This window comes from Carlito syrichta, unplaced genomic scaffold (genome assembly GCF_000164805.1).
Source record: "Carlito syrichta isolate Samal-C Ts95f unplaced genomic scaffold, Tarsius_syrichta-2.0.1 Scaffold302767, whole genome shotgun sequence".
NCBI lineage: Eukaryota > Metazoa > Chordata > Mammalia > Primates > Tarsiidae > Carlito > Carlito syrichta.
Genome location: NW_007246863.1, coordinates 240794 through 266146, shown reverse-complemented (window position 1 = coordinate 266146; position 25353 = coordinate 240794). Strand labels below are relative to the sequence as shown.

Genomic DNA, 25353 nt, shown 5'->3' with positions numbered 1-25353 from the left:
TTGTAAAGTAAGACAAAAAAGGCAGATAATGTAACTTTCTGAAAGTTGTATTTACTAAAATGTTCTTATTTAAGAAAAATTAGTTCTCAATTTATGGACTGTATTATAACTTCTGTGTCTGTTTTTTAGAGATTTCCCTCTTGCTTTGGATCTTGGCTGTGGAAGAGGTTACATAGCACAACACTTGAATAAGGTATATTTATTTGATGATTTAATTTACTTAAAAAATGAAATAGGCTAATTTTAAAGAAAGACTGTTCTAATTAATTTATTTTGTATCATATCTAGATTTTATTGTATTAGAAAATTTGTATTAACAAATTTGTTGTTTTTTTTTTATAGTGGTAGAACCAATGGTGGTTTTCTTCTCTCCTGTCTTTTTTTCTTAAAGAATTTTTCCTCTAAATTCATTTTATTCAGTGTTTCTACTGATAATTTATTTAAATCTACATAAGATATTTCTCTTTGTTCCCACTGTATTCAAATGAATTCACATTAAAAATCAGATTGACAGATACAGAAAATGTAATCAAGCTGAGTTTTTAGCTAGAAAAAATTAATTTCATCAGCTGGTTAGACATCTTTCTATGTGATTAAATATAAGTAACGTTTATTAATACTCATATCATTTTATTTTGTGTTTTCTAGATCAGACTATGAAGATATTTGTTTGTTCCTTTAGCTCGTATGTATAGGACACTGTGCTGGACACAAAGATTAGAGTAGGATTTCTATGTAAAATCTACTTAAATAAAAATATACACTTGGGCAAGGAGGAGTGAGGATCCTAAAACACTATTACTGATAATAGTAAATGCCACAGAGGTGATAGAGTCATTAAAGTGTAACAGGAGTTAAGGAAAATCAAGGGTTCATGTGGTCAAGACTTTGAAAGGGACAGAATCTGACCTGAGATTTTAAAGAATTTGGGCTGATGATTCAATTCGTTGGAAGTCAGGGCATGCCAAGAGGAAGGATACAGAGGTCGAATGCTGCAGGATGCAATAGAGTGGGACGTTTAAGGAAGATTAATTGGGAGATGGTATGCAGGAAGGATTGAAGAAGAGAGAGGACAGAGAAGCAGACTGATTAGGAGGCTGTGGCAAATGCAGTGCAGGCATGAGAAATGAAGGCCTGTCACCCATGGAGAGGCAGCAGATCAGTGATGGGATATATAAGGGAGACCTCATAGAATCCACAGAACTTAGTGACTGATCAGATGTGGTGGGCAGGACAAAATTTCATTCTTTTAGTTGCTCAGGCCAAAAACCATATTCATTGAATCCTCTTGTGTCCTTTCCTCCCAAATTGAATCCATCAGCAACTTATTTGGGTTTCAAAATATATTCATAACTCTACCACTTCTTACCACCTTCACCAGTACCATTGTCCAGCTATCATCACCTCTTGCCCAGATTATTGCAGAAGCCTCCAAGTGGTTGGTCTCCAGGCTTCTACCTTTGCCCCTGCCAGTCTGTTCTCATGGTAAAGTAATTAAAACACAAATGAAATCAGTCCTTTGCTCAGAACTGTTGGCTTCTCATCTAATTTAGTAGTGAGCCAGAGTCCCAATCCATAAGGCCTCAGTGATTTGGATAATTGCAACTCTGACCTTCTTCCTCTTCCTACTTTTCAGCGTACTTTGCAGTCTCTCAAACAGGCCAGGGCTTGGCATTGCACTTGTTTTCTATGCTGTTCCCCAAGATATCTGTGTGGCTTGCTTCCTCACCTCTGTCAGGTCTTTGCTCAAACAACTCTCATCAAAGATCCCTCCCTTGACTATAGAAAATAGTGCCCCTGCTCTCCACTGGCTGGTTGCTTTGTTTCCATAGCACTTATTAGCCTCTGGTGCATGTTTGTTTATTTGGTGTCTGTCTTCTCTTATTGGACTTGCTCATTTTTGTTCATTACTAATCCCCAATACCTAGAACACAGAATGAAGATTTACTAAATGACTGATGCATGAATGAATGCAAAATAAGTTATACCTTTAGTGACTGGAAAAAGTCATGAGATGTGGTGGGGCAAGGAACAAGAGATTATTCCTATTTCAGATATGTTGAATTCGAGGTGACAGGAATATATTGGTGTTTATATCTGGTAGGTAGTTGGAAATGTGGAACTGGGATTGGGATATTGAGGTTAAGAGCATTGACTTGAAGTCGGATAGGGGTTCAATATTCAGCTCTGCCCCTTGCTGTCTGTGTACACTTGGACTAGTTATTCAGTCCCCCCGACCTCAGTGTCTGTATGATGTTATCAGCAATACTTTAAAAGGTTCGTAAGAGGATTAAGTGGGGGTAAGTCTGGCAAAGGTGTGGCTATTATTCTTGTTTAGAAGTCCCTTTCAGAGATGACAACTGAAGCCATAGAAACAGGTGAGCTCTCTGGGGAAAAAATATAGAAAAGAACCTTCCATAGCTTTACTTAGGGATGGGAAAATGAGGAGGCGCCAACAAAGATGGCAGGAATAGTAAATGGACAGTGTCTTAGTAAGGTATCTTTTGATTACAAGAAGCATAAATTCACTGAAGCCTGTTTAAATAGAGGAACATTTGTTGCATAGAGGCTCCTATGCAACTCAGGGGTCTGGAAGAAGAGCCAGGCCTCACAAGGGATGGGGGCTTTGAAACATCAGAACAAAGTCCCCCTTGTTCACGTGCTCTCTAGTATCATATGGATACCGCATGGTTGCCTTCATTCATTTTTCTCTGTGTAGATTCCCTAGTGTTCATCAGTGTGTGTGACCCCCAATATGAATACCCTCCACCCAGTGGTGAGCTGAATCTAGCTTATAACAGCTCACAAGAGCTTAGTGTTAGCATCTCTTCCCAGCTCTGTGTTCTGTGACATTGTGTTACTAGCTTGAATCAGCCCTAGTGGGAGTATTTATACCATTGAAGTTGACAAATGCTACAAAGCAGTCCCACCAAGAGCCAGTTGTTAGTTACCAGCACACCACTGCCCACACCCTGAAGTCTCCATGCCCCTCCAATTCCAGGGACCTCTGCCCCATCTCTAAGTCTCATTAGATTTTCAAGTGAGAGATAGGGACCCATAGTTGGACTGGTCTAATTCTTCATCCTTCACATGGGTATGTTGGAGCTGGCTTGTGAGAACCAAGTGAGCACATCTCTTTGCAGCTCTTCACTTAGCAATATCATCCTGGCAACCTGAAATTCACCATCGTCAGAGTAGTTACAACATGGAAATCAGCAAACAGTACAACTCGAGGCACTTTTCTTTTTCTTTGAGAACCTGAACACCAGCTGCCCTGAGTTAGTTAGTGGTGACCAGGTAACAGTAGGGTTTTGTGGTAAGGTGTATTCTTTCCAAGTTGTGGCAGGGAAGTTCTTTAGAAGCCAATGTGGGTGAGGTAAAAAAGATTGGCTGCTCTGGTAGAGGAGGGGAGGCAGAATGGAATGTACCAGAGAAGGTTTCAGGAGATTGTCACCAGTGCTATACTTCCGAGGTCAGGTGAAGTAGGACTGAGAGCAGCAAGACAGATTGCTCTAGGTGGTGGTTATGCTGCCTGTGATCTTCAGAGGCAGTGTTAGGAGAGCAGCGAAAGAGAAGATAGATTACCAAGTAGAGCAGAAAGACTTTAAAAGAAGTAGAGATGTGGATTACACACCAAACAACTACAAGGTACTTAGAGGTGAGGAGATTTTTCAAAATTGGGAGTGTATGCCTGTTGTATGGTAAGGGAAAGAGAGAGAAGACAAATTGAAGACTGATGGAGGGAGCAGAATCCTGAAGAAAAGAGAGCTAAGGGGAGTGCTTTCCTGGACAGAAATAGCAAGAGTCCCCTTTCCTCTTGGAAGGAAGAGAGAGTAGATGAAACAGGGAAAATGCAGTGCAGTCACTTAAGCCCTGCCCCCAAGTCTCGTGTGTGTATAAGTCTGTCTTTACTCTCTGTAAACACTTTTCTTTGTTTTTCTTCTGTGGTGTGAGAAGATGCTTGATATCATTTCAATGTGTAAACATTTTTAATGAACAAATAAAAGACAGGAAGCCCATTTCAAGTCCTCTGTGGCACAAGAGTGGGAAAACTAGCTCTCAGCATGTTTTGCCATGGAAAGATTAGCACAGAAGTCCAACCCAGTGGAGGACATTTGTTGATTATTCACACCTGTGTTCTCTTATTATTTTAAATATAATTAAATATATCAAATAAAGGGTTAGCTGCATGTATTTGAATCTGTAACTTAATGTATGTTATTAAAGTATTTATGTACCATACTGTTATATAGAAAGCTGAAAATTAAGCTGAAAATTAAGCTGTAATTAATACTTTCTCCTTTAGAAATGTCAACAATTGTTTTATTTGTTACTAGGTTTATTTATCTGCTTGTTTTTGTATTATCTGATCAGCTTTAATTATTTCATTGCAGGAAACTATTGGAAAGTTTTTCCAAGCTGACATTGCAGAAAATGCTTTGGTGGGTATTTTTTAATGCTATTGATTTCTAATCTCCTGATTTGATTATTCTTTATTTCTTTGTTGTTATTTCCTTCAAACTGAAAATAGTTTTATTTTATTTTCTAATTATTAGTATAACACACTTGAGAAAAATTAATACATGAAATACAAGGGCAAAAGAAAAAATCCTCCGTAGTCCTACCACTCAGAGGCAACCACCACTGGTGACATTTGATTTCCACATTTGCAGGACATTTAGGTATTCCCCCCCCACAATTTTATATGAACAGTATCATGTTTTCCCAGAACATAATTCTTTTATGTCAATGAATATCATACAAATGTATGTTTGTATGTATCATCTTTTTAAATGGCTATGTGGTATTCCAATAGGTGAATAGTCCATGGCTTACTTAGTTAAATTTCTATTGAAGGGCAGTTATATTTCTAGTTTCTGTGATGAATATCTTTGTGTGAAGCCACTGTATATGTTTGATTTATTTTTTTCCCTGGATGTGTATTCCTGGCAGTGGAATTTATGGGTTTACTGATATTCATTTATAATTTTTTGATGTATGTTTTCATGCTACCCTTAGAAAGATTGAGGCTGGGCATAGTGGATCACATCTATAATCTCAACACTTTGGGAGGCTGAGACAGGAGAATTTCTTGAGCCCAGGAACTCGAGACCAACCTAGGCAACGTAACAAGACCCTGTTTCTACAAAATATCGACCATGTGTGGTGGCATGCTCCTGAAGTCCCAGCTGCTCAGGAGGCTGAGGCAAAAAGAAGCACCTGAGCCCAGGAGGCTGAGACTGCAGTGAGCTATGATTGCGCCATTGCACTCTAGCCTGGGCGACAGAGTAAGACTCTGACTCACCAAAAAAAAAAAAAAAAAGAGATTGAACAATGGTGTTATATAAAGGTATATTTTTCCATCTTTCACTTTGGCAACACTGGTCCAGGCTTTTTGTCCTTGTCAGTCTGATAGACAGAAAGTAGAACCTCATCATTGTTATTTTTACTTATATGTCTTTAATTGCTAGTATAGCCAAACAGCTCTCGATGTCTTTGACTATTGGTATTTCTGAACTTGTGATTTTTATAAGTAATTTTATGACATGCCTGTACTTTGTCTTTCATCCGCCTTAGCCTTCAGATGATTTATAGGAGCTTGTTTTTTAGGGATATTAATTCTTCATCATATGTATTACACATATTTTTCCCAGTTGTTTACATTGTTTATTGCTATATCAGTCTTTTCCATTACAGTTTCTGACTTTTGAGTCATGTTTAATTAGGCTTTTTCATCTAAGAATATAAAAATGTTCACCCATATTTTCATCTAGTACTTTAATTATTTTGCTGAAACTTTCAGCCTTCAAGATTTGTCTTGGTATGAGATGGGCATTCTGTTTATGTTTTTCCAACTAGTTAGCTACTTTTTCTGGCTGATCTTAAGTGTCATTTAAGAAATGTTTTTTGAGTGTCTTTTCTGTGCCACTTCTTTTTTGGGCAGGATGGGACAGGGGAGAAACTGCCAAATAAATATAACATTGACTTCAATTTAATAAACAAGGATTGCGTTAGTAGTTGATATTGCATATAAATGTGTTTGATCTTTTATTTTTTACCATTAGAAAAATTCATTAGAAACGGAAATTCCTACTGTCAGTGTTTTAGCAGATGAAGAATTCCTTCCCTTCAGAGAAAATACATTTGACCTGGTGGTTAGCAGTTTAAGGTTGGTACTCTATTTGTACTTTAAAAAAAACATATATAGTTACAAATAGATAATTTATGCCATAAAGTTTTACCATTACAAGGAAAATAAAATAGATAATGAAATAAATTCTAGATAACTTTTTTAAAAATTAAAAGCAAACTATAAATTGCTCTGGTAAAGAATTACTCTTTGCTCCCTGGTGGAGATAATATAATGCAATACCTCACTTTTTTTTCCAACTTTCCACAATTTGCTAAAGCTCACCTCCCCCTGATGCAACTTAGTATTTTGGAATTGCTATTGAAAATTCAAGAAGTTATTAAGTTTAAATGTATCAAGCTCTTTTTTATTTAATCACTTTAAAAAACAGCTATATTACACACCTATTAGTGTGGTCAAAATTCAGAGCACTGACAACACCAAATGCTGGCAAGGAGGTAGCAAGAGGAACTCTCATTCAGTGTTGGTGGGAGTGAAGAATGGTACAGAGACTTTGGAATGTAGTTTGGCAGTTTCTTAGAAAACTAAACATACTCTTACCATACTGTCCAGCAATCACACTCCTTGGTATTTGTCCAGAGGATAGAAACTTATGTCCACGCAAAGACTTGCACACAAATATTTAGAGCAGCTTTACTCATAATTGTTAAAACTTGGAAGCAACCTAGATGTCTTTCAATAGGCAAATGGGTAAACTGTGTATATCCAAATGATGGAATGTTATTCAGCACTAAAAAGAAATAAACTGTCAAGCCATGAAAAGATATGGAGGAAACTTAAAAGCAAGTTGATAAATGAAAGAAGCTATTCTACATACTATACAATTCCAACTGTCTTAATATTCTGAAAAAAGCAAAATTCTAAAGATGGTAAAAAAGATCAGTGATCCTGGTGGTTGGGGGTGGGGAGATGAATAGGCAGAGAACAGAGGATTTTTAGGGCAGTGAATCTAATCTGTATGATACTGTTATAATGGGGGATACATGACATACATTTTTTCAAACCCATGGAACATACAGCACCAAGAGTGAACCCTAATGTAAACTATGGACTTCAGGTGATAATGATGTGTACATGTTTCATCAGTTGTAACAGATGTGCCGCTCTGGTAGGGGATGTTGATAACGGGGAGGCTGTGCATGTGTGGGAACAGGGGTATGTGGGAAATCTCTGTACCTGCTTCTCAATTTTGCTGTGAACCTAAAATTGCTTCAAAAAATAATAAAGTCTTAAAAATGAAAAAATGTGAGAAGTTATTTATCAGAAAACTAATTGAATTAAGCTTTTGATTAGTAATACTATTTTCCTAGGGAAAATTTTAGGTCTGCAGATGAATTTTATTTTTTTCTGGAAAAGTGTGACTTAGAATAATACTATATTTCTCTAGCTTAATTGTTTGAGTTAATTGATGAGTTTCTTTAAACATTTTATCTGGTGCTTATTTTTATTACCTTCTGCAAATAAGGTCTTAGAATAGCACTATTTAGATGAAATGCCCAAGTAGGAATGACTTCTACATTTTTCACTGATGAGGAATAATTAGACATAACCGTATCAGATTTCTTTTTAGTTAAGCAAAGTAATATATTGACACAGGGAATTTTCTAGTGTGACAGAGGAAGATTTTCCTCTAGGAATATTTATTATTTTAAAACTTGCAGGACTAATCAGTGAATTTTTGTTTTTTGAAGTCACTCTGTCGCCCAGGCTGGAGTGCAGTGGTAGGCTCCTCATGGCCATCGCAGCCTCGACCTACTGGGCTCAGGTGATCCTTCCACCTCAGCCTTCCAAGTATCTAGAACTACAGGCACTTGCCACCATTCCCGGCTAATTTTTTGATTTATCATAGAGATGAAGTCTCACCAGGTTGCCCAGGCTGGTCTCAAACCCGTGGATTCAGGCAATCCTCTCACTTCGGCCTCCCAAAGTGTTGGGATTATAGGCATGAGCCACTGTACCTGACCAATCAATGAATTTTAATATACGACTTCAAGCTTCAAAGTTAATACCTTTTGTGGCTTATCATTATACTAGTAATAATTATACTTATTAATTTACTAATTATGCTAAAACAAATATGTGTTTTCTTATTTTAGTTTGCACTGGGTGAATGACCTTCCTAGAGCTCTTGAGCAGGTAAGAAAACTTATGTTGATTCAAGTATACTGTGTATTTTCTTTATTATTAGAAGCTTATAGTTGTTTCTGTTTTCACAGACTACTTATAGAGCTAACAATTGGAGAATTGATCAAATCAAGTATTTATTATCTTCCATGGGCCAGGAGTACCTGGTGCCTTTTGGCATACTAAGAAGTACACTGGGTAACTCTCCTCTCCTAGAGAATCTAAGAATCTCAATTATAGAGATGAGCTTTAAATATTTATGAAAAGCTTAGTAACTGCAAAATTTTCTGTGTGGATTCCCTCTTTCCCTTAATTGCTTGTATACTTTTTGTGAGTAGGAACCTACTTATTTACATATTTGTATCTTCCCTGTGCCTTCTACTTAGACAGTGCTAGATAAATTTTTGTTGATTGACAAGAGTAAACAGAAGTAGATGAAAAGCATGTGTTCAAAGGAGGGAAAGAGATCACTATGGCTTGGAGTGGCCTAAAAAAACTTCAAGAGGAAAGAGGTACTTGGACAGGGCCTTAGAGGGTAGACGAGGTTTGGACAGGGAAGGCATTCCAGGAAGGCAGAATCTCAGGTTAGGTGGGGAGGTACAAGGGCCTCATCAGTGTGAAGGAACAAAGAGGAAACCTGTTTGGGAGATTCGCATAGTGCTGGGAGATGAGATATACTGTATAGAGATCAGATTTAAGAGGACTTAGGTGTTGGGTTAAGGAATTTGGAGATTATTCTTTATGTAAATCACAGCCACTGGAGAACTTTGAAGAGGAAAATAACATTAAAAAACTGGTGACCAGGATAATAACCACCTTATCTGAGCGCATACTATTTCTAGTTACTGTGCTCTGTTTAATGTGTGTTAAATAACCCTGCAAAATACATTTATTTTGCTGATTAGAAAACAGATGCCTGGAGAAGTTGCTTAATTGAAGGGAGACTTTTACAGTGCTCCAGGCATGAGATAAACAAAACCTAGGTAGGAATTAAAGGGAAGAGAGATATTTAAGACAATGCAAAGAGTCAGCATTTTGGTGGCCGATTAGATGTGAAAAGGAGAAGTAAAAGCTCACTTTAAAGTTTTGGGTCTGGATAAGTAAAAGTAGGGGAAAGAATGATAATGATCAGATAAAGGGAATAGGAAATAGTAATTAATAGAAACATGGCAATTGGAAAGGGGAATTGATCTGATAGTAGGCGTTCTCCTTGTCGAGTAGGAGATGCATAGGTGGTAAGTATGCCAAGAGGAAAATGTCCAGGGAATAGGTAAGGAAAGATGAATTTAGAGTTCTGGGAAGATGGCAAGCTGAAGATAGAGAGTGGAAAGTGATCCTTGTGAAATCACAGAAGTTGATAATAGTCTCCCTTCAAATAGTCACCCACTCATCTGAGGGTGAGTGGGGCCGTAGAGAGCTGAGGACTGTCTTATAGGTACTTGTTGTAGTAGAGTTTGGTGAAAAGAGAAGGATGTAACACTGAAAAGGTGGAGGGAAAAAACCAAAGCTTTTACCGATGGTTTACGTAGTACGCTTTTAATTGCCTCATAATGTAGTAAATATAAACTTAAGACAGTGCTTTGATTAGGAGAGCCTGCTGTGATTTGTATTCTGATTTGCTTTAGAATCCACTCTTTCTTTCCTGTAATGGTCCTCATTGTTGAGAATGGAGTCAGAGCTAGTTACAGAATGTCTAAGAGAATCAGTGAGCAACATTTGTGATCCTGGAATTCACTCTGGCCACTGTTTTGCTTGTTATTAATTAAAAGTTTTTGTTTTAAAGCTGGAAATAAATTAGTTCTCCTTAAAGAAAACTAATGTGTTACTAGGTTAATACTCTGAATCATAATGATTTCTCTACAGATGAACTTTTTCAGCATAACAAGCCACCCCAACGTAGTGGCTTAAAGCAACAGCTATTTACGTAATTCACGATTTTGTGAGTTGGCATTTGGGACTAGATTCAGTTAGGAAATCTTCTGGTTCTGGCTTGGCTCACCCATGTGTCTGTGATCAGTTGCCAGATTGTCTGGGAGCTGACTGGTCTGGGATGACCCAGCTGGCCCAGCTGGCTGGTCGCTGCTCCACAGCTCTCATCCTCCACGAGGATAGCTCAGGCTTGTTCATGATATGGCCAGGCAGGGCTCCAAGAGAGCAGGTGGACACTTGCAAAACCATTTGAGCCTTCAACTTGAAACTGGCACACTTTCACTTCCACTGTATTATTTTGGCCAAGCAAGTCACAAGGCCGGCCAGGATTCAAGGAGAGGGGAAATAGATTTCATCTGATGAAAGTTGTTAGAAAATGACATTTTAAGAGCCACAGATACAGGGAGGATTGTGATTTTTGCAGTTGACCACACTTAATTTTTTTTCTTTCAGTGTTTTTCTGATATAAAAACAAGTTGTGTTTACTAGAAAATTTGAAAACATACAACATTTTTATAGGTATTAATTAGTGAATGTATAGGTCTATCGGACATTTGGTTGCGTTGACTTGCGTTGAATGCAATGACTTTCGGATATTTGGTTGCGTTGTTTATTAAATTATCTGATTATTTGGCAAAATAAAAATGGTAGTCATACAATTTTGATTTAGACTTTTTTTGACATTTCTTTGTCAAATTTTGATTTTTTTGTTTGAATTATTACAGATTCATTATGTTTTAAAACCAGATGGAGTATTTATTGGTGCAATGTTTGGAGGCGACACACTTTATGAACTTCGGTGTTCCTTACAGTTAGCAGAAACGGAAAGGGAAGGAGGATTTTCTCCACACATTTCGCCTTTCATTGCTGTCAGTGACCTAGGACATCTTCTTGGGAGAGCTGGCTTTAATACCCTGACTGTGGTAAGTATTGAGAGAATCAAGTAACTCATTACCTACACAGTTCAGAAACAGCTTCCTTTCATTTTAAAGATAGAAAACTGTATGCGTTCATGATTTTGTGAACTTTGTCTCTTTTTTTCTTTTTTAAGGGAAAAAGCTCTCACTGACCATATTTAGTTTGTATAAACATATCTTGATTGACACCAGGTAGGAATGTAGAATTTTCAGTATTTGTTACCTGAAAAAGTAGCTCAAAAAATGTATCCTAATTAACAAGAAGACAATTTTCTAAACATACTGCTCGATTAGAATCTTTAAATCCAGACTTAGGTGTAATAGTGGCTTTAGAGTGTTCCAGATGATAGAAAAAAGAGGATAAACAGAGGCCTTTCATTTGTAATATTATCACCAACAACAGCCCTCAACTGAAGCAGTGCCATATGAGGCAGAAATGAGAGAATGTATTCTCAAAGCCTAGGGTTAGATCAGGGTTAGTGAAGGTGGGGCAGGATGCTGTACTCCATTAGGGAGATCTCAAAAGAAGGCCCACAGGCATTCAATGCAGAAACCATGAAGTCAGCATAGTACAGTGGTGGAATAGGATATTGGGGCCTGATAGGAGTAGCTTGGACCTTATCCTACCCCTTTACTAGAGATGGGGATTTTGGTAATTTACTTCATCTTTTGGAGCATTCATTTCTTTTAAAAATACAAGTTTTACTCACCTCAGGTGGCAATAGTATTAAAAAAAACAAAACCAATATGAAGTGCTTAGCCCATGGTAGATAATCAGTAAATATTAACTTCTGCCTTCTTTTTCCATCCCTCTACTCATAGCAGTCTTCAGGGCTTCTGAGAAACTCACCCTCTTCCACCTCTCTCCAATCACAGTTATTCTAAAGGATGTCATTACTCTCTTCAGAGATCAGCTGAGTAGACTTAGTATGTGTCTAAACCCTTCAGGCCTAGAAACATCCCTAAATGTGATTAGAGAAAATAGGAATTTCTTGGTGAAGAAAATATTTCAATGCATGGTTAGAGAAGATAGGCTTAAAATTAAAATAGCAGTTTGAGGTGATTTAGTATGAATGTGTTTCACCAAATCAGCCAGCCAAAAGGATTGTATCCTTTCTTGTTTGGTAAAAAGCAAGGGGCATAGACCAGCAGGGCCCCTGATGTTGGAAAGGGGCCTCCAGGGAGTGGGAGAAATAACCCACAGGAGAACTAGGCTGAGAACTGAAGACAGCACTGAAGTCTTCACAGCTTGTCTAGGGCTGACCTTTTGTGAACTTTTAAGTGACCTGAGTCATTAGAAACTACATTCTGAGATGTTGAACAGCTGGAAATCGGAAAACTGCTTCACATGAGTGCTCTGCTAGGTAATGAAAACAAACACTATTAATACAGGCCAATTGTGTGTTGAAGGATCACTGAATTTTTATTTTTATTTTTTTTTGAGTCAGAATCTTACTCTGTTGCCCAGACTGGAGTGCAGTGGCATGCTTACAGCCACCACAGCCTTGACCTGCTGGACTCAGGTGATCCTTCCACCTCAGCCTTCCAAGTAGCTGGAACTACAGGCACATGCTACCACACCCGGCTAATTTTTTGATTTATTGTAGAGACGAGGTCCCAAAAAGTTGCCTAGGCTGGTCTCGAACCCCTGAACTCAGGCAGTCCTCTCACCTCAGCCTCCCAAAGTGCTGGGATTACAGGCTTGAGCCACCAAGCCTGTCCTCGCTGTATTTTTAAGTATATTTTTAGTGTGGTGTGTAAACTTTCAGATTATTTTTTTAAACAAAAACTACTTTACTGTATATATACTCATGTGTGTGTATGTGTATGTTTCTGAAACTTCATTTTTCATTCTTAACAGTATATTTTAGAGCATTTTTTTCTGTCAATATGGATATATTTGCCCTCCTTCTTAAACCTCCTGTTACTTCCTAGAATGAAAATTCCTCGGTTTTACTTAACTGTTTCCCTATGAACGACCTATAAGCTTGTTGTGATTTTTTTGCCAAGAAGAATAATGCAGCAGTAAATATCTTTCTATTCCGTTTCATTTATTAGTTCAGTCTTGCAGTAAGCATGTATTGAGTACCTTCTATATGCCAGGAACTATCCTAGATACATTTAATATAGCAGTGAGCAAAACAGACAAAAATCTAAGTGCCCATGGTTTTTATCGGATCTTGAGAGATCTGATATGACCAAAAATAGATTAGGAACCATTGGTTTAAAGCTTTTGTCTGTAATATTTATTTTACTTATAACATGGAAAAAATCCTCTTTACAGTCTACACTCTTGAGACCATCTCCCATATTGTTATGTTACAGACTTATTACTGAGATGCAAAAAGAATCTCTGGAAACGTAAAATCTCTATAAAGTACAGGAGAAAATATTAGGGGCCGGGTGATGTGAGAGGTGTGGTGCACATTTTTATGGGGTGATGTCAGAGAATTTGACCCAGGTCATGAAGGTTAGTCAGCAATATTAGGGGACTCAAAAGTTGTTGCCCACCAGGAAAAAAATGGGATTCTATTTTGAGTCACCAAAAGAAAGTTAAATTATGTTAACCACATGTGATTTTCTATGGTTGTAAAGTAGTTAATGTATTTTAGAAAGGTTTCTACTAAAAATATTTAACCCTATGATAAAGCAGTCAAAAGCCTACATTTCTGTTAATTGGGTAATCTAATTTAAAATACCTTTTACTAAAAATGAGTTGAATGACTCAGACTTTAATATAATACAAAAATATTGGTATAGAATCTTCTTTATAATTTATAAAGTTAGAGTTGGTTTAATAATAAAGCTATAATTTATTTTTGAATAAAGTTCAAAAATAGTTTGAATAGTTTTTTGAATCATTAAATTTATCCTTTGAGGCATATATGCAGTTCTTTCTGAAGTGCTATATTAATATTGTGTCCTAATTCATTTTCTGAAGAGTCCCATTTAAAAAAACTTTTATATAATAAAGTATACAGGTGTATACTGCATACATAAGATATGTTACTTTTACACTGCAATGGATTTTTAAAGTTAAGTCAAATTAGTATCATATAGTTATATTTATACTTATATAATCCTCTTAGTGAATTATTTTCAGAGTTAATTGGCATTCTGAATAAAGCTAATTTCCATTTAGAAGAGAACTGTCAGACTAGTTAGTACATTAAGCATTAAGAGAATGCTGCAGATATGGTCCGTCATCATTTGAACAAGGCCTTTAACAAAGCTATTGAAGTATTCTTTTGATTGAGATGGAACTAGTGCTGTTACTTAGTTTCATTCTCTTTTTAAAAAGAACTTGTTAATGTAGGAAAGTATATAGCTGAAATGGTCATGGTCACACTACCAAGAAGTCTTATTAAAAAGCATACACAAGCTGGGCTCGGTGGCTCAGCCTGTAATCCTGCGCCTTTGGGAGGCTGAGGTGAATGAATTGCCTGAGCCCGCAGGTTTGAGACCCGCCTGGGCAACTTGGCGAGACCTCATCTCTACAATAAATCAAAAAATTAGCCGCACCTGTAGTTCCAGCTACTTGGAAGACTGAAGCGGAAGGATCGCCGGAGCCCAGCAGGTCGAGGCTGCGGTGACTGGGAGAGGCCACTGCACTCCAGTCTGGGTGACAGAGTGAGACTCCAACTCAAAAAAATAAATAAGTAAATAAAAAGCATACACGTAACCTGACCCAGGCATATTTTTTTTAAAGCAGAACAATATGTATATGGAGAAAGAATGAGATAGAGCAAGGTTTAAGGTGAAGGCTCCTCCTCCTGACTTCTGGCATCCTGTCCCTCTCCCCAAAGATTCGTTCATGTCTGGTACATCCTTTCAGAGCAATTTTTTCTTATAGAACAGAATACAAATATGTCATTTAAAACCACAAAAGCAGTAATATACACACTCTTTTGTTTTTTTTTTTCTATATGTACTCTTGCTTTTTTTCCAGTTAGTAACATATCTTGGAGATTTTCTCCTACAGACATATAGGTATCTTATTAATTTTTAACAGCTGTAGAATATTTCATTAAATAGACATTCATTAATTTATTTAATCAGTCCTCTATTAATGACACTTAGATTTATTTAGGGCTAGTTTCCAATACAGGCAAACTTCTACATCTGAGTGCTTAAAACAAAAAATGTATCTCTCTTTTTTTTTTTTTTGAGTCAGAATCTCCCTCTGTCACACTGCATAGGCTGGAGTGCAATGGCATGCTCACAGCCACCACAGCCTTGACCTATTAGGCTCAGGTTATCCTTCTACCTCAGCCTTCCAAGTAGCTGGAACCACAGGTGCGCCACCATGCCTGGCTAAGTTTTTAATTTATCGTAGAGACGAGGTCTCACCAAGTTACCCAGGCTGGTCTCGAACCCCTGGACTCAGGCAATCCTCTTACCTCTGCCTTCCAAAGTGCTGGGATACAGATGTGAGCCACCGCGCCCAGCTAATAAAATGTATCTCATCACAGCTGCATCTGGTTAGATAGCCCACCGCCATGTTGTAGTTGTGTCTTCTGGCCCTACATCCTCTAAAGTCACCCTTGCAAAAGAGAGTCTGGAAAAGGGTTACTAGCTCTTTACCACCTTGCTTCTCCTTTCTTTGGCCAGAAGAAATGTCTGTTTTAGACTGGGAAGTGTCAAGGAGCACCTGGAAATTTGGGGAGCATTTGGTAGTCTTTGCCACTGAACCAACATGTAAACTCCTGCATCAAGCTTCAAAAGGAAGGGGGAGTCATTGCCCATTAATTCACTTGAGAAATAAACTCTTCATGTACCAGCAATGTGCTAATTTCCTAAATAAGCCAGGATAGTGTCAGCTGCATTACTAGAAGTAGAATGAAAATATCTTGGTAGATGACCATATCTGACTTGATTCTGGGTGCCATTTTTTTTTTCTTTTTCTTTTTTTTGAGTTGGGATCTCACTCTGTTGCTCAGGGTAGAAGACAGTGGCGCGATCCTGGCTCACTGTAGCCTCAACTTCCTAGGCTTAGGCAGTCCTTCCACCTTAGCCTCCTGAGTAGCTGATACTACAGACGTGTTCCACCATGCCCAACTAATTTTTGTTTTGTTTTGTTTTGTAGAGATGAAGTCTCACTGTTCTTGAATTTCTAAGCTCAAGCAATCATCCCCCTTGGCCTTCCACAGTGTTGGGATTACAGGCTTGAGCCACTGCACCCAGCTAGGTGCCACATTTTAAGTAACATTTATGGGACATGTAATCAGAATATGTAAGGATCTACAGTTTTGGGTGTCCTGAAGAGATGAGTCTCACTATGTTGCTCAGGCTAGTCTCGAATTCTGAGCTCAAGTAATCCTCTCAACTTGGCCTCCCAGAATGCTGGAATTATAGGCGTGATCACCACACCTAACCTCTGTCACCCCTCTTTAATTCTGGATTTTTTAAATGATGAATGCCAAATGAATATTTCTTTTTCTTTTAAAATAGGACACTGATGAAATTCAAGTTAATTATCCTGGAATGTTTGAATTGATGGAAGATTTACAAGGTAAGCCACTTTAAAGAATTTTTAGACACCATTAGGAAAGACATGCAAAAACAAGAATTTTTTACATCTTTTGAGAGACATTTTGAGAGCCAACTCTGGCAAGCTAGCTAAGCACTAGGGATTCATTGGTGAGGAGAAAGCAGACTGTCTTTATGGAGCTTATGAAATACAATGGAGGAGGCAGACACCAGGTAGCCATCATGAAAATTCAGTGTTAAATCAGAATGTAGTCCATGCCATGAAGTAGAGGCAGATAGCGCTGTGACTGCTTAACATTTTTTGAAGGGTGCACTTGAGTATGCTAGAGCATATACCAGTGACTTCCTCTAGCTACAGTTGGCAGCTGAGGTCCAGGCTCAAGAAAGCAGGTAGTTGGGTTAGTTTAGGGGTAGGGTTTTGGCAGGGGGAAAGGTCCCAATCCTGAGAGACTTGAAGTCTTATCTGATGAAGTGGCAGTTGAACTGTGTTCTAAAAAAATGATTAGTGAACTAGGTAGAAAGGGCAGGGAAGAGAGAACAGCATATGCAAAGGCCCTTTTGTGAGAATGAACACAGCAAGAACTAAAGAAAGGTGTTGTAGCTGGAGTACAGGGATTAAGGACAAGAGAGTAAAGTGATGACATTGATGGACTGGGGGTCAGAGGTGAAGCAGCAGGACCTTGTAGACTGTGTTAAGATGGTTTGTCCTTATCTTAAAATGTCCCTTAAGGCATTTTAGTGGATGGAGAGGAGAGAGGTGACAATATTAGATTTGTGTTTTGAGAAGAATAGATTGGCGGATAAACTAGTAGGGAGATTTATTATGGTAAAGCTCTCTGAGAGGTGATAGTGGTTTGTACTACATTGGTAGTGTTATAGGCCTAGTAATGCTTGACCGCTACCCTCAACACCGATAAATTGAGAGGCAGGAAAACTGATAGAAACAAGTTTATTTCTGAGTTAGAATCCAGGGAGTGGAACCTGGCTCCTGGCCTTTCTAAAATGGTTCTGCTCACCCTTCAGGTTTACAGTTCACTTTTATAAGTTCAGGGTTGTTGGTACCTATACATTGACCATGTGACTAGCAGAGCATTGTATAGAATTTAAGTTACAGTTGCATTTTGTCAATGATGACATTTGTGGTCCGCATTTCCTGGCATCAGTTACCAGAGGTATCTCGCAGTTTCTTATTGGTAACCCCAGGCAGAGGTGTTAATCAAGCTTGCTGTAAAGTAAAGGAAATTAACAGGGCTTAAGACATTATATGTTACTACATGTTGTTATATGCAAAAGTTATATAAATTGCTAGACTTATGATTACATTGATACTATTATTCAAACCTATGACTACTAAGAAAAGGGAGTAAATGGGAATTTATTTCTCCCAGTTAATTGGGCACAGTCTGCAGGGAAGTTAAGCATTCTTTGAAGTTAGCAGGGAGTGCATAAGATATAAGGGGAAGTGCTGCTTTTGTTAGCTCTCAGGAATGTGCGTATGTGCGGGTCCACTTGATCTCTGGCCATGCCCTTCTTTAGGAGCTGTGGCAATATGGACAGACAGTAGTGGGTCTCCGTATCAGTAGCAGTGGAGATGAAGAGAAGTGAAAGTATTCCAGAGATTTCTAGGAGGCAAACTTGACAATTCTTGCTACTGGATTAGATGTGGACAAATGAAGGAAAGAGACATTTGAAATATAACTGCTGAGTTTCTAGCTCACAAAACCAGAGATGATGACCTTCATCGATAGAGGATACAAGACCAGGTGTGGGCAGGGATGGCCCTTGAGTTCACATTTGGATACATTTTTTTGAAATATCTAAGAGCGGGGCAACCCCATCGGGTTCCCTCCCACTGTGGGAAGCTTTTCTGTCCTCTCAATAAATCCTGCTTTAAAAAAAAAAATCTAAGGAAAATGATACACAGGCAGTTGGGTATATGGATAGGTAGCTCAGAGGAGGCTGTTGGCCCAGTTAAAAAGTTGTGAGTCATTTGTGAATGGGGATATTTGAAGCAGTTGCCTAGGGTGAGAGCATGGAGTGAGCAGAGCCAGTGGCTTGATCCTGAACCTTTAGGAACCTACCAGATAGCAGCTGGGTAGAAGAAGAATGAGCCTGAAAAGAAACTGAGAAGGAATAGCCAGCAAGGTGTTCAGGAGAAGCACCAGAATAGTGTAGGATTGCCTGAACAAGGGAAATAATTCCAGAACAAGGTGCATTCAGTAGCATCAAAGCAAAATAAGAACTGGAAAGAAGACCATTAGGTTTAGTGGGTTTAGGAACAAGAAGGTGATTGGTGGCCTTGGTGAGAGCTTTTTTGTTGGCGTGAGGGGATTAGAGCAGGAGTATGTTGAGGAATACATGGAAGGTGGGGCACTGGAGACAATGACTATATGCTGTTCTTTCTCTCAAGAAGTTTGGCTGTAAAGAAGAGGTGGAAAAGTTAGAGGTGTCAGATAGGAGGAATAGGAGTTGGGATGGGTTTTAATGTTTTGTTTTATCCTAAGATTTGAATTTATTTAACTCCTGACTGGGAGAATCCAAGTGCTTTCCTAGGAGAAGAGATTCTAGAAGAGAGAGAAAAGATAACTGATGATGTCAAGTACCTGAGAAGGTGGGAGGAGGTGAGATATAAAGGGGAGAGGAAGATCTATAGAAGAAGGGTGAGGGGTAGTGCCAATGGATGTAGGTGTTTATGTTTGATAGCAAGAAGTTCCCATCTCACGAGTCTAACAGGAAATAATATCATATGCAGGGAATAAGAGAGTCAGAGGTTTAGGAATTGAGAGTCAGAGGAAAAGGTCATGGCCAAGTGGTTGGACCTCAGCAGGGTGAGGGGAAGAGCCTTTCAGGAGTAGCAAGGACACAGACCCAACTCCAGAAGAGGTGAGCCATACAAAAATAAACTTCTGCTGTTTGAAAGGAGTGCGGGAGGAGTGATATCCTCTAGAGAGAGCCTCAGCTTGCCTCCTGTGTGAGAACTTGTGAGGTGTTTGTGTGTTTGTTTTTTTAATCAATGTCATAGTTTTGATAAATGGGGGAAGCCAGAGGGATAAAGGTATGTTCTGTGCAACCAGAACTATACTTACCAAGGGGAGCCTTAATCTGGATCCTGAAAAACTGTAAGATGATAAAACTTAGTAAGAGGTTTATAAAAATAGGTATCTGGCCTTTATTTACAGATTTACAGTGGTTTTTTGTTTTTGTTTTTGTGAACTTTATTTCACTTGTTTCCCTATGTTCCAAGTGAGAAAAATCAGGCCCTAAGAAAACATTTGCCTGCTACTGGCAGAATTAGTACCAAACGCTTGCCCTCTCAACTCCTGCCCTGGTGCTCTCTTAACTGGTCCTATAGTTTGTAGTTGCCTGTTTGTAACATGGTACATTTTACTCACTGTCCAGCCTCCTCTGAGTGTGGCGCTTCTGTGAGCTTTACAAAGGGAAGGCTGTGTAGCTGAAAACCCATCACTGGTTCACTTGCGTCATTATATCACAATGTAGAAGCATAAGCAGCCTGTAGCAGGCATACCAAGATGACAGAGGATCAGTAATAAATCCCACAGTCCCTTCCCAAGACTGCCTCATACACTTAGCCCACCCTGATGTAATCAAGAAGCCCCTTTAACAAAGGCCTAAGAGATGCTGGTGGGCTGAAGATTCTCACTCAAACTCTAAGGATAAGAGTCTTTTCTTTTTTGAGTTGGAGTCTCACTCCGTCACCTGGACTAGAGTGCAGTGGCACACTCACGGCCACCGTAGCCTTGACCTGCTGGGCTCCGGCGATCCTTCCGTCTCAGCCTTCCAAGTAGCTGGAACTACAGGCGCATGCTACTATGCCCGGCTAATTTTTTATTTTATTGTAGAGACGAGGTCTTGCCAAGTTGCCTGGGCTGGTCTCAAACCCACGGGCTTAGGCAATCCACTCGCCTTGGCCTCCCAAAGTGCTGGGATTACAAACTGAACCACTGAGCCCGGCCAAGAGTATTTTCAAATACAGCATTTATTTTTGTTCTGCTATATAATGAATGCTATACTCATGATTCATTTCAAGAAATAAAAGAGAAAGAGACTAGAAATTAGACCTATCAGTTGGAAAAGGTTACTTCACACTGATTTAAAAATATGTACAGTGTTTAATCTGCTCATTGCAATTCTCTGAGGTTTTCTTATATCCTAATTTGACATGTGAGCAAATTGACGATCAAGAGGTTAAGTGCCTTGTCTGTGGTTACACTAAATCTATAGTAACGATTTGAATTCAGAGTCCTATACTGTGTACTTGATTGTGTGTGGTTTTTAAATTGAAGTTAGCATATATGTTCAGCAAGTGCATTTATCTTAAAGATATAGCTGCTTGTATTTCTAACCACCATCCCGACTAAATTATAGAACATTTTCAGTCTCCCAGAAGGTTGCCCTGTGCTCCTTCCCAGCTGATAACCCACTCTTCCCCTAAGGGTTTTAAGTAAGTCATGTATTTTGAGGAACTATTGCCTAATATTTACCTTTAGGAGGCTTTGCTAGTGCTTCTCTTATTTTTACTGTGAAATCTTTTACAGAAGTCATATAATTAGTCTTTGATGTCTCTTATACTTAGGAGAATTAAGAGGAATTTTTCCAAGAAAACTTGCAAAAGTGATATTTAACAAAACAGATATAACCATTAATTGGGGTTTTTTTTCCTGTTTATTCATTTACCATTCATGGAGCCCCTATCAGTCCCAGCCACTGACCCAGTGGTGGAAACACATAGTTCCTGATCTCAGGGAGCTTGTATTCTAGTAGAGGGGAAGAGACAGACATATGCATTCAATTGTAAAATGAGATCATTGATTTTTAAAGTACATGGAAACACAGGAGAAAAGGCCCTAAATCTGCTTAGGGAGTTAGGGATGCTTTTGCAAAAGAGGCAGCACCTAAGTCAAAATGAGTTTGCCACGAGAATGAAGGGTGGGTTCAGGCTTGGGGGTGGGCATTGCATCCCACACAGAGGAAACAACTGTAGAGTCATGGAAACAGAAAAGGTTGTGCACACCTCCCTCTCCTGACAAAGCTGCTGGTAATTCAGTGTTACTGGAGTGTATAGGATGGGAAGAGGGTGGGAAATGCTATAGGATCAGAAGCTTCCAGATTTTTTCAGGTGAGCTTTGTAGTAGTGTCTTTAGAAGAATTTTGCACAGAGGAGAGAAAGTTAGGTAGATTCATGTGTTAAAAAGCTCACCTTCCAGCATAGTGTATGAGGCATAGCTTATGAGGACAGTATGACCAGAGCTGACAGGGTTAATTAAGTCTTGTTGTGTATGTGACACAGAGAAGTTAAGTATTTGTCCAAGATGGTGTAGTTAGTCAATGGTGGAGCCAAGACTTTAAACCTAGTCAAGCAGCTTGATTCGTATCCTAAATTCTCCACCACCTTACCGTGGAAAAGTCAGAGGCAGGTGGGATGGGGAGAGGAGTGGTCAGGGATGAATGGAGGAGGGAGGAGCTGGGAGACCAGCTGCTGTGTTGACCAGGAGATAGTGTTACTTTCCAACTTGTTTTTGGCATTTTACATTTGTGGTATATTTTTTTCTTGATGGTTATGATGTGTTTCATTTAAGCTGCTATTATTATTAATTCACAGAAAAAAAATCCAGAATGTTGACCTAATTTTACAAAACAAGTTGTATTATCAGCCGATGAATGCATGAGACATTTTCAAGGCTTTCACAGTGGTTTTAAGGTAAGTTCAGTTCAGATATTTCTTTTTAAGACAATACTCAGTATTGTTCCTAGTAAACCATAATAAATTTGATTTTTTAATAAGCAGTTGAATTTAACCTTAAAAACACTGTGAGAGTCTTAAGTAGCTACCTGCTAGCCAGATTTTGCTTTTATCCCAAAGCCTGGAGCAAGTCAGAAGTCCCAAAGTCCTAGTTTTTCACGGTGGTCTTCAGAGGAAAGTATTAGGCATTAGGAAGTATTATCATTCCATTTTGTAGATGATAAAATGAGGAAAGTGTATTCATTTCTTGATTTGTGAAAGTAGAAAAATAAAACCGAGAAACTGACACTTGATCATGTGATAAAGTTTAATATAGAGAATTCACATAGGATTTTTGAAATTCTTTTAATTTTACAGACTGATTTTTTTGTTTGTATGTTTTTGAATCGGAGTTTCACTCTGTCCTCCAGGCTGGAGTGGAGTGGCACGCTCACGGCTACCACAGCCTTGACCCATTGGACTCAGGCAGTCCTTCCACAAAAATCAGCCTTCCAAGTAGCTAGAACCACAGATATGCGCCATTACGCCTGGCTAAGTTTTTGACTTATTGTAGAGACGAGTTCTCACCAAGTTGCCCAGGCTGGTCTCAAACTCCTGGGCTCAGGCAGTCCTCTTGCCCCAGCCTCCCAAAGTTCTGGGATTACAGGCATGAGTCATTGTGGCCAGCCACAGACTGATTTAAAATGTGCCCTTTCAAAGTAATTTTCAAGGGACAAGCTATAAGAAAGGGATTGGCGGTAGTGGGAAACTGTCAGGGGAGGGGGGTGGGATTGTCAGTTGAGGGAAACTGCTAGGGGAGGGAGGGGCATACCTCATCATCAAGGGTACCTGCATAATCAACTTTTGTATACCTAACCCTGAATTGTGCCCCACATCTTTATAAGAAAAAAAAGAAAAAAAAAGTAATTTTAAATATTTTCATAAAGAAAATAAAATGTACAGCATTAAATTTATAGAACAGAAAATAATTCTAGCTTTGAACTATCGACTTGAAGGAAAGAAAGATGTCTAAAAATAAATTTTAAAACGTTAAGAGAAGTGTCTCTGAAAAAAATGCACATAATTCTTTTCTAACTTGGAATTCATAAAATATTGTAAAATCTGTGAACACATAGTAGCTTTAATACTATCTAATGAGTCTCAAAGTCATCTTCCAAGTGTCACAACCAAACATTATGGCTTAGAAGAAATGAGGCATTGTGGCACTAAAAGGTGCATAAGATGTGGTGTCCCGGAGAGTTACACCTTGTGGGGGCCAATCACTTTGCCTTTGTCCAGCTGGCTTATTTTAGACCATTGCTGGCAAATAAAGCACCATGGGGCTTGCCTCCTGAAATTTGATTTCTTTGCCTGTCTTAACATCCAAGAAGCTTCCAGTAGAATTACCAAGAAGTTAGGCTGGGCATGGTGACTCAAGCCTATAATCCCAGCACTTTGGGAGGCTGAGGTGAGAGGATTGCCTGAACCCAGGGGTTCAAGACCTGCCTGGGCAACTTGGTGAGACCTCGTCTCCACAATAAATAAGAAAATTAACCAGTTGTGGTGGCACACATCTGTGGTTCCAGCAACTTGGAAGCCTGAGGCGGAAGGATCGCCCAGGAGGTCGAGGCTGCAGTGGCTGTGAGCGTGTCACTGCACTCCAGTCTAGGTGACAGAGTGAGACTCTGACTCAAAAAAAGAATTACTAAGAAGCCTCACTTTAATCTGAAAGTGAAGTCAGATTTGGGTGTTTGACGTGACTGTTGGGTATATTGTTGATGAGATGGGATTAGGTCTGTGATACTGAGCTGTGCAGGGTGTCTTCTGTATTATCTCAAGCTGCCCATAGTGTGTTTTTAGGGATGGGTGAGAGCAACTGCTCTTGGAATAGAAGAGCGCTGCTGCACCGAGACACAATGCTGGCGGCTGCTGCGGTGTACAGAGGTAAGTGAGCAACCTCTCTTTCCCTGTGCATGTTGCATTGATTCCTTTGACGTTGCCAATGCGTTATCCTTTCCCATTAAGGCTCTTCCAGACTGTGTGGCCTTCCTCTCAAAACACAGCTCCTGTAGCTCCATCTTTTTCCAGGCAGCCCTTACCATTTCCTTACTATCAGCCTCTTAGTATTCAGAATCTTCCATGTGAGGTGTTCTCAGTATCCTACAAGTGTCCTAGCACCCATTTCTCTTTGGAGGACATGACTTTGATTGAACAGACACTTTTCCCCTCCTTTAACCGTTGTTTGTCCTTATAGAAATGTACGGGAATGAGGATGGTTCTGTGCCTGCCACATACCAGATCTACCACATGATTGGGTGGAAATACCATGAGTCTCAGGTAGCACTTTTCTTGTGGGTTCGTGTTTTCATTTATTTTTTATTGTTTATTAATTTAGGGTATGTTTTTTTTTTAAATATAAGACAGCATTAAAGGGTTAATCGGGGTTGTGTCCATCTATCTGTTTCTAATATCTTTAATCTTTATTATTGTTTTCAGGCAAGACCAGCTGAAAGAGGTTCAGCAACAGTGTCGTTTGGAGAGCTGAGACAAATAAACAATCTTATGTCACGGGGGGAAAAATCATAATAAATATTTTATTCAATGTTCATGTAGCTCAGAATTTCCATCATGAGTGTTTATGTGCATTAATTTGTTTTTGAAGAATGCATACAAAAGTGTTATTACATTTTGAAGCCTTCGTAAGCTGTTTACTTAGGGACTTCTTAAATAATTAGAAGAAACTAACACCACATTTATATTTAGTAACCATTTCAATTTCACACTGTTTTTGTTTTCATAAGAATGCTGTTATCTAGTGATCTAGATGTCTTATTTGCAGATTCAACCAAAAAGCAAAGAAAATATTTCCCTGAAAAATTCACAGATAAGTTTCACTTGTATAAATGTCTGACCTTTGGGGAAAACATTACTCATGCTAACATCTTGTACCTTGTTCTCCTTCTGGTTGTGAGCGGACCACAACCATGGAGATGAGAGAGTTA

General features: G+C 38.9%; 1 protein-coding gene across 6 annotated transcripts in view; it reads left to right on the top strand.

Annotated features, from left to right (window-relative positions):
- NDUFAF5 (NADH:ubiquinone oxidoreductase complex assembly factor 5) overlaps positions 1-24963 on the top strand; it is a 30932-nt gene extending 5969 nt beyond the window's left edge. Inside the window, exons 3-12 of one of the 6 annotated variants that reach the window (XR_002481916.1) lie at positions 130-193; positions 4395-4442; positions 6066-6169; positions 8248-8287; positions 10930-11127; positions 16573-16633; positions 22232-22330; positions 24212-24295; positions 24606-24688; positions 24848-24957. Coding sequence is in view for 3 of the 6 variants with exons in the window: in XM_008057120.1 (XP_008055311.1) it covers positions 130-193; positions 4395-4442; positions 6066-6169; positions 8248-8287; positions 10930-11127; positions 16573-16633; positions 24212-24295; positions 24606-24688; positions 24848-24937 (772 nt within the window). In the remaining 3 variants the exon portion in view is untranslated. Of the gene's footprint in view, positions 1-129; positions 194-4374; positions 4443-6065; positions 6170-8247; positions 8288-10929; positions 11128-16572; positions 16634-22231; positions 22331-24190; positions 24296-24605; positions 24689-24847 lie in introns of those variants that run through there. The other 5 variants (XM_021711849.1, XM_008057120.1, XR_002481917.1 and 2 more) reach the window with 5 other exon arrangements.
- Positions 24964-25353: the final 390 nt, after the last annotated feature.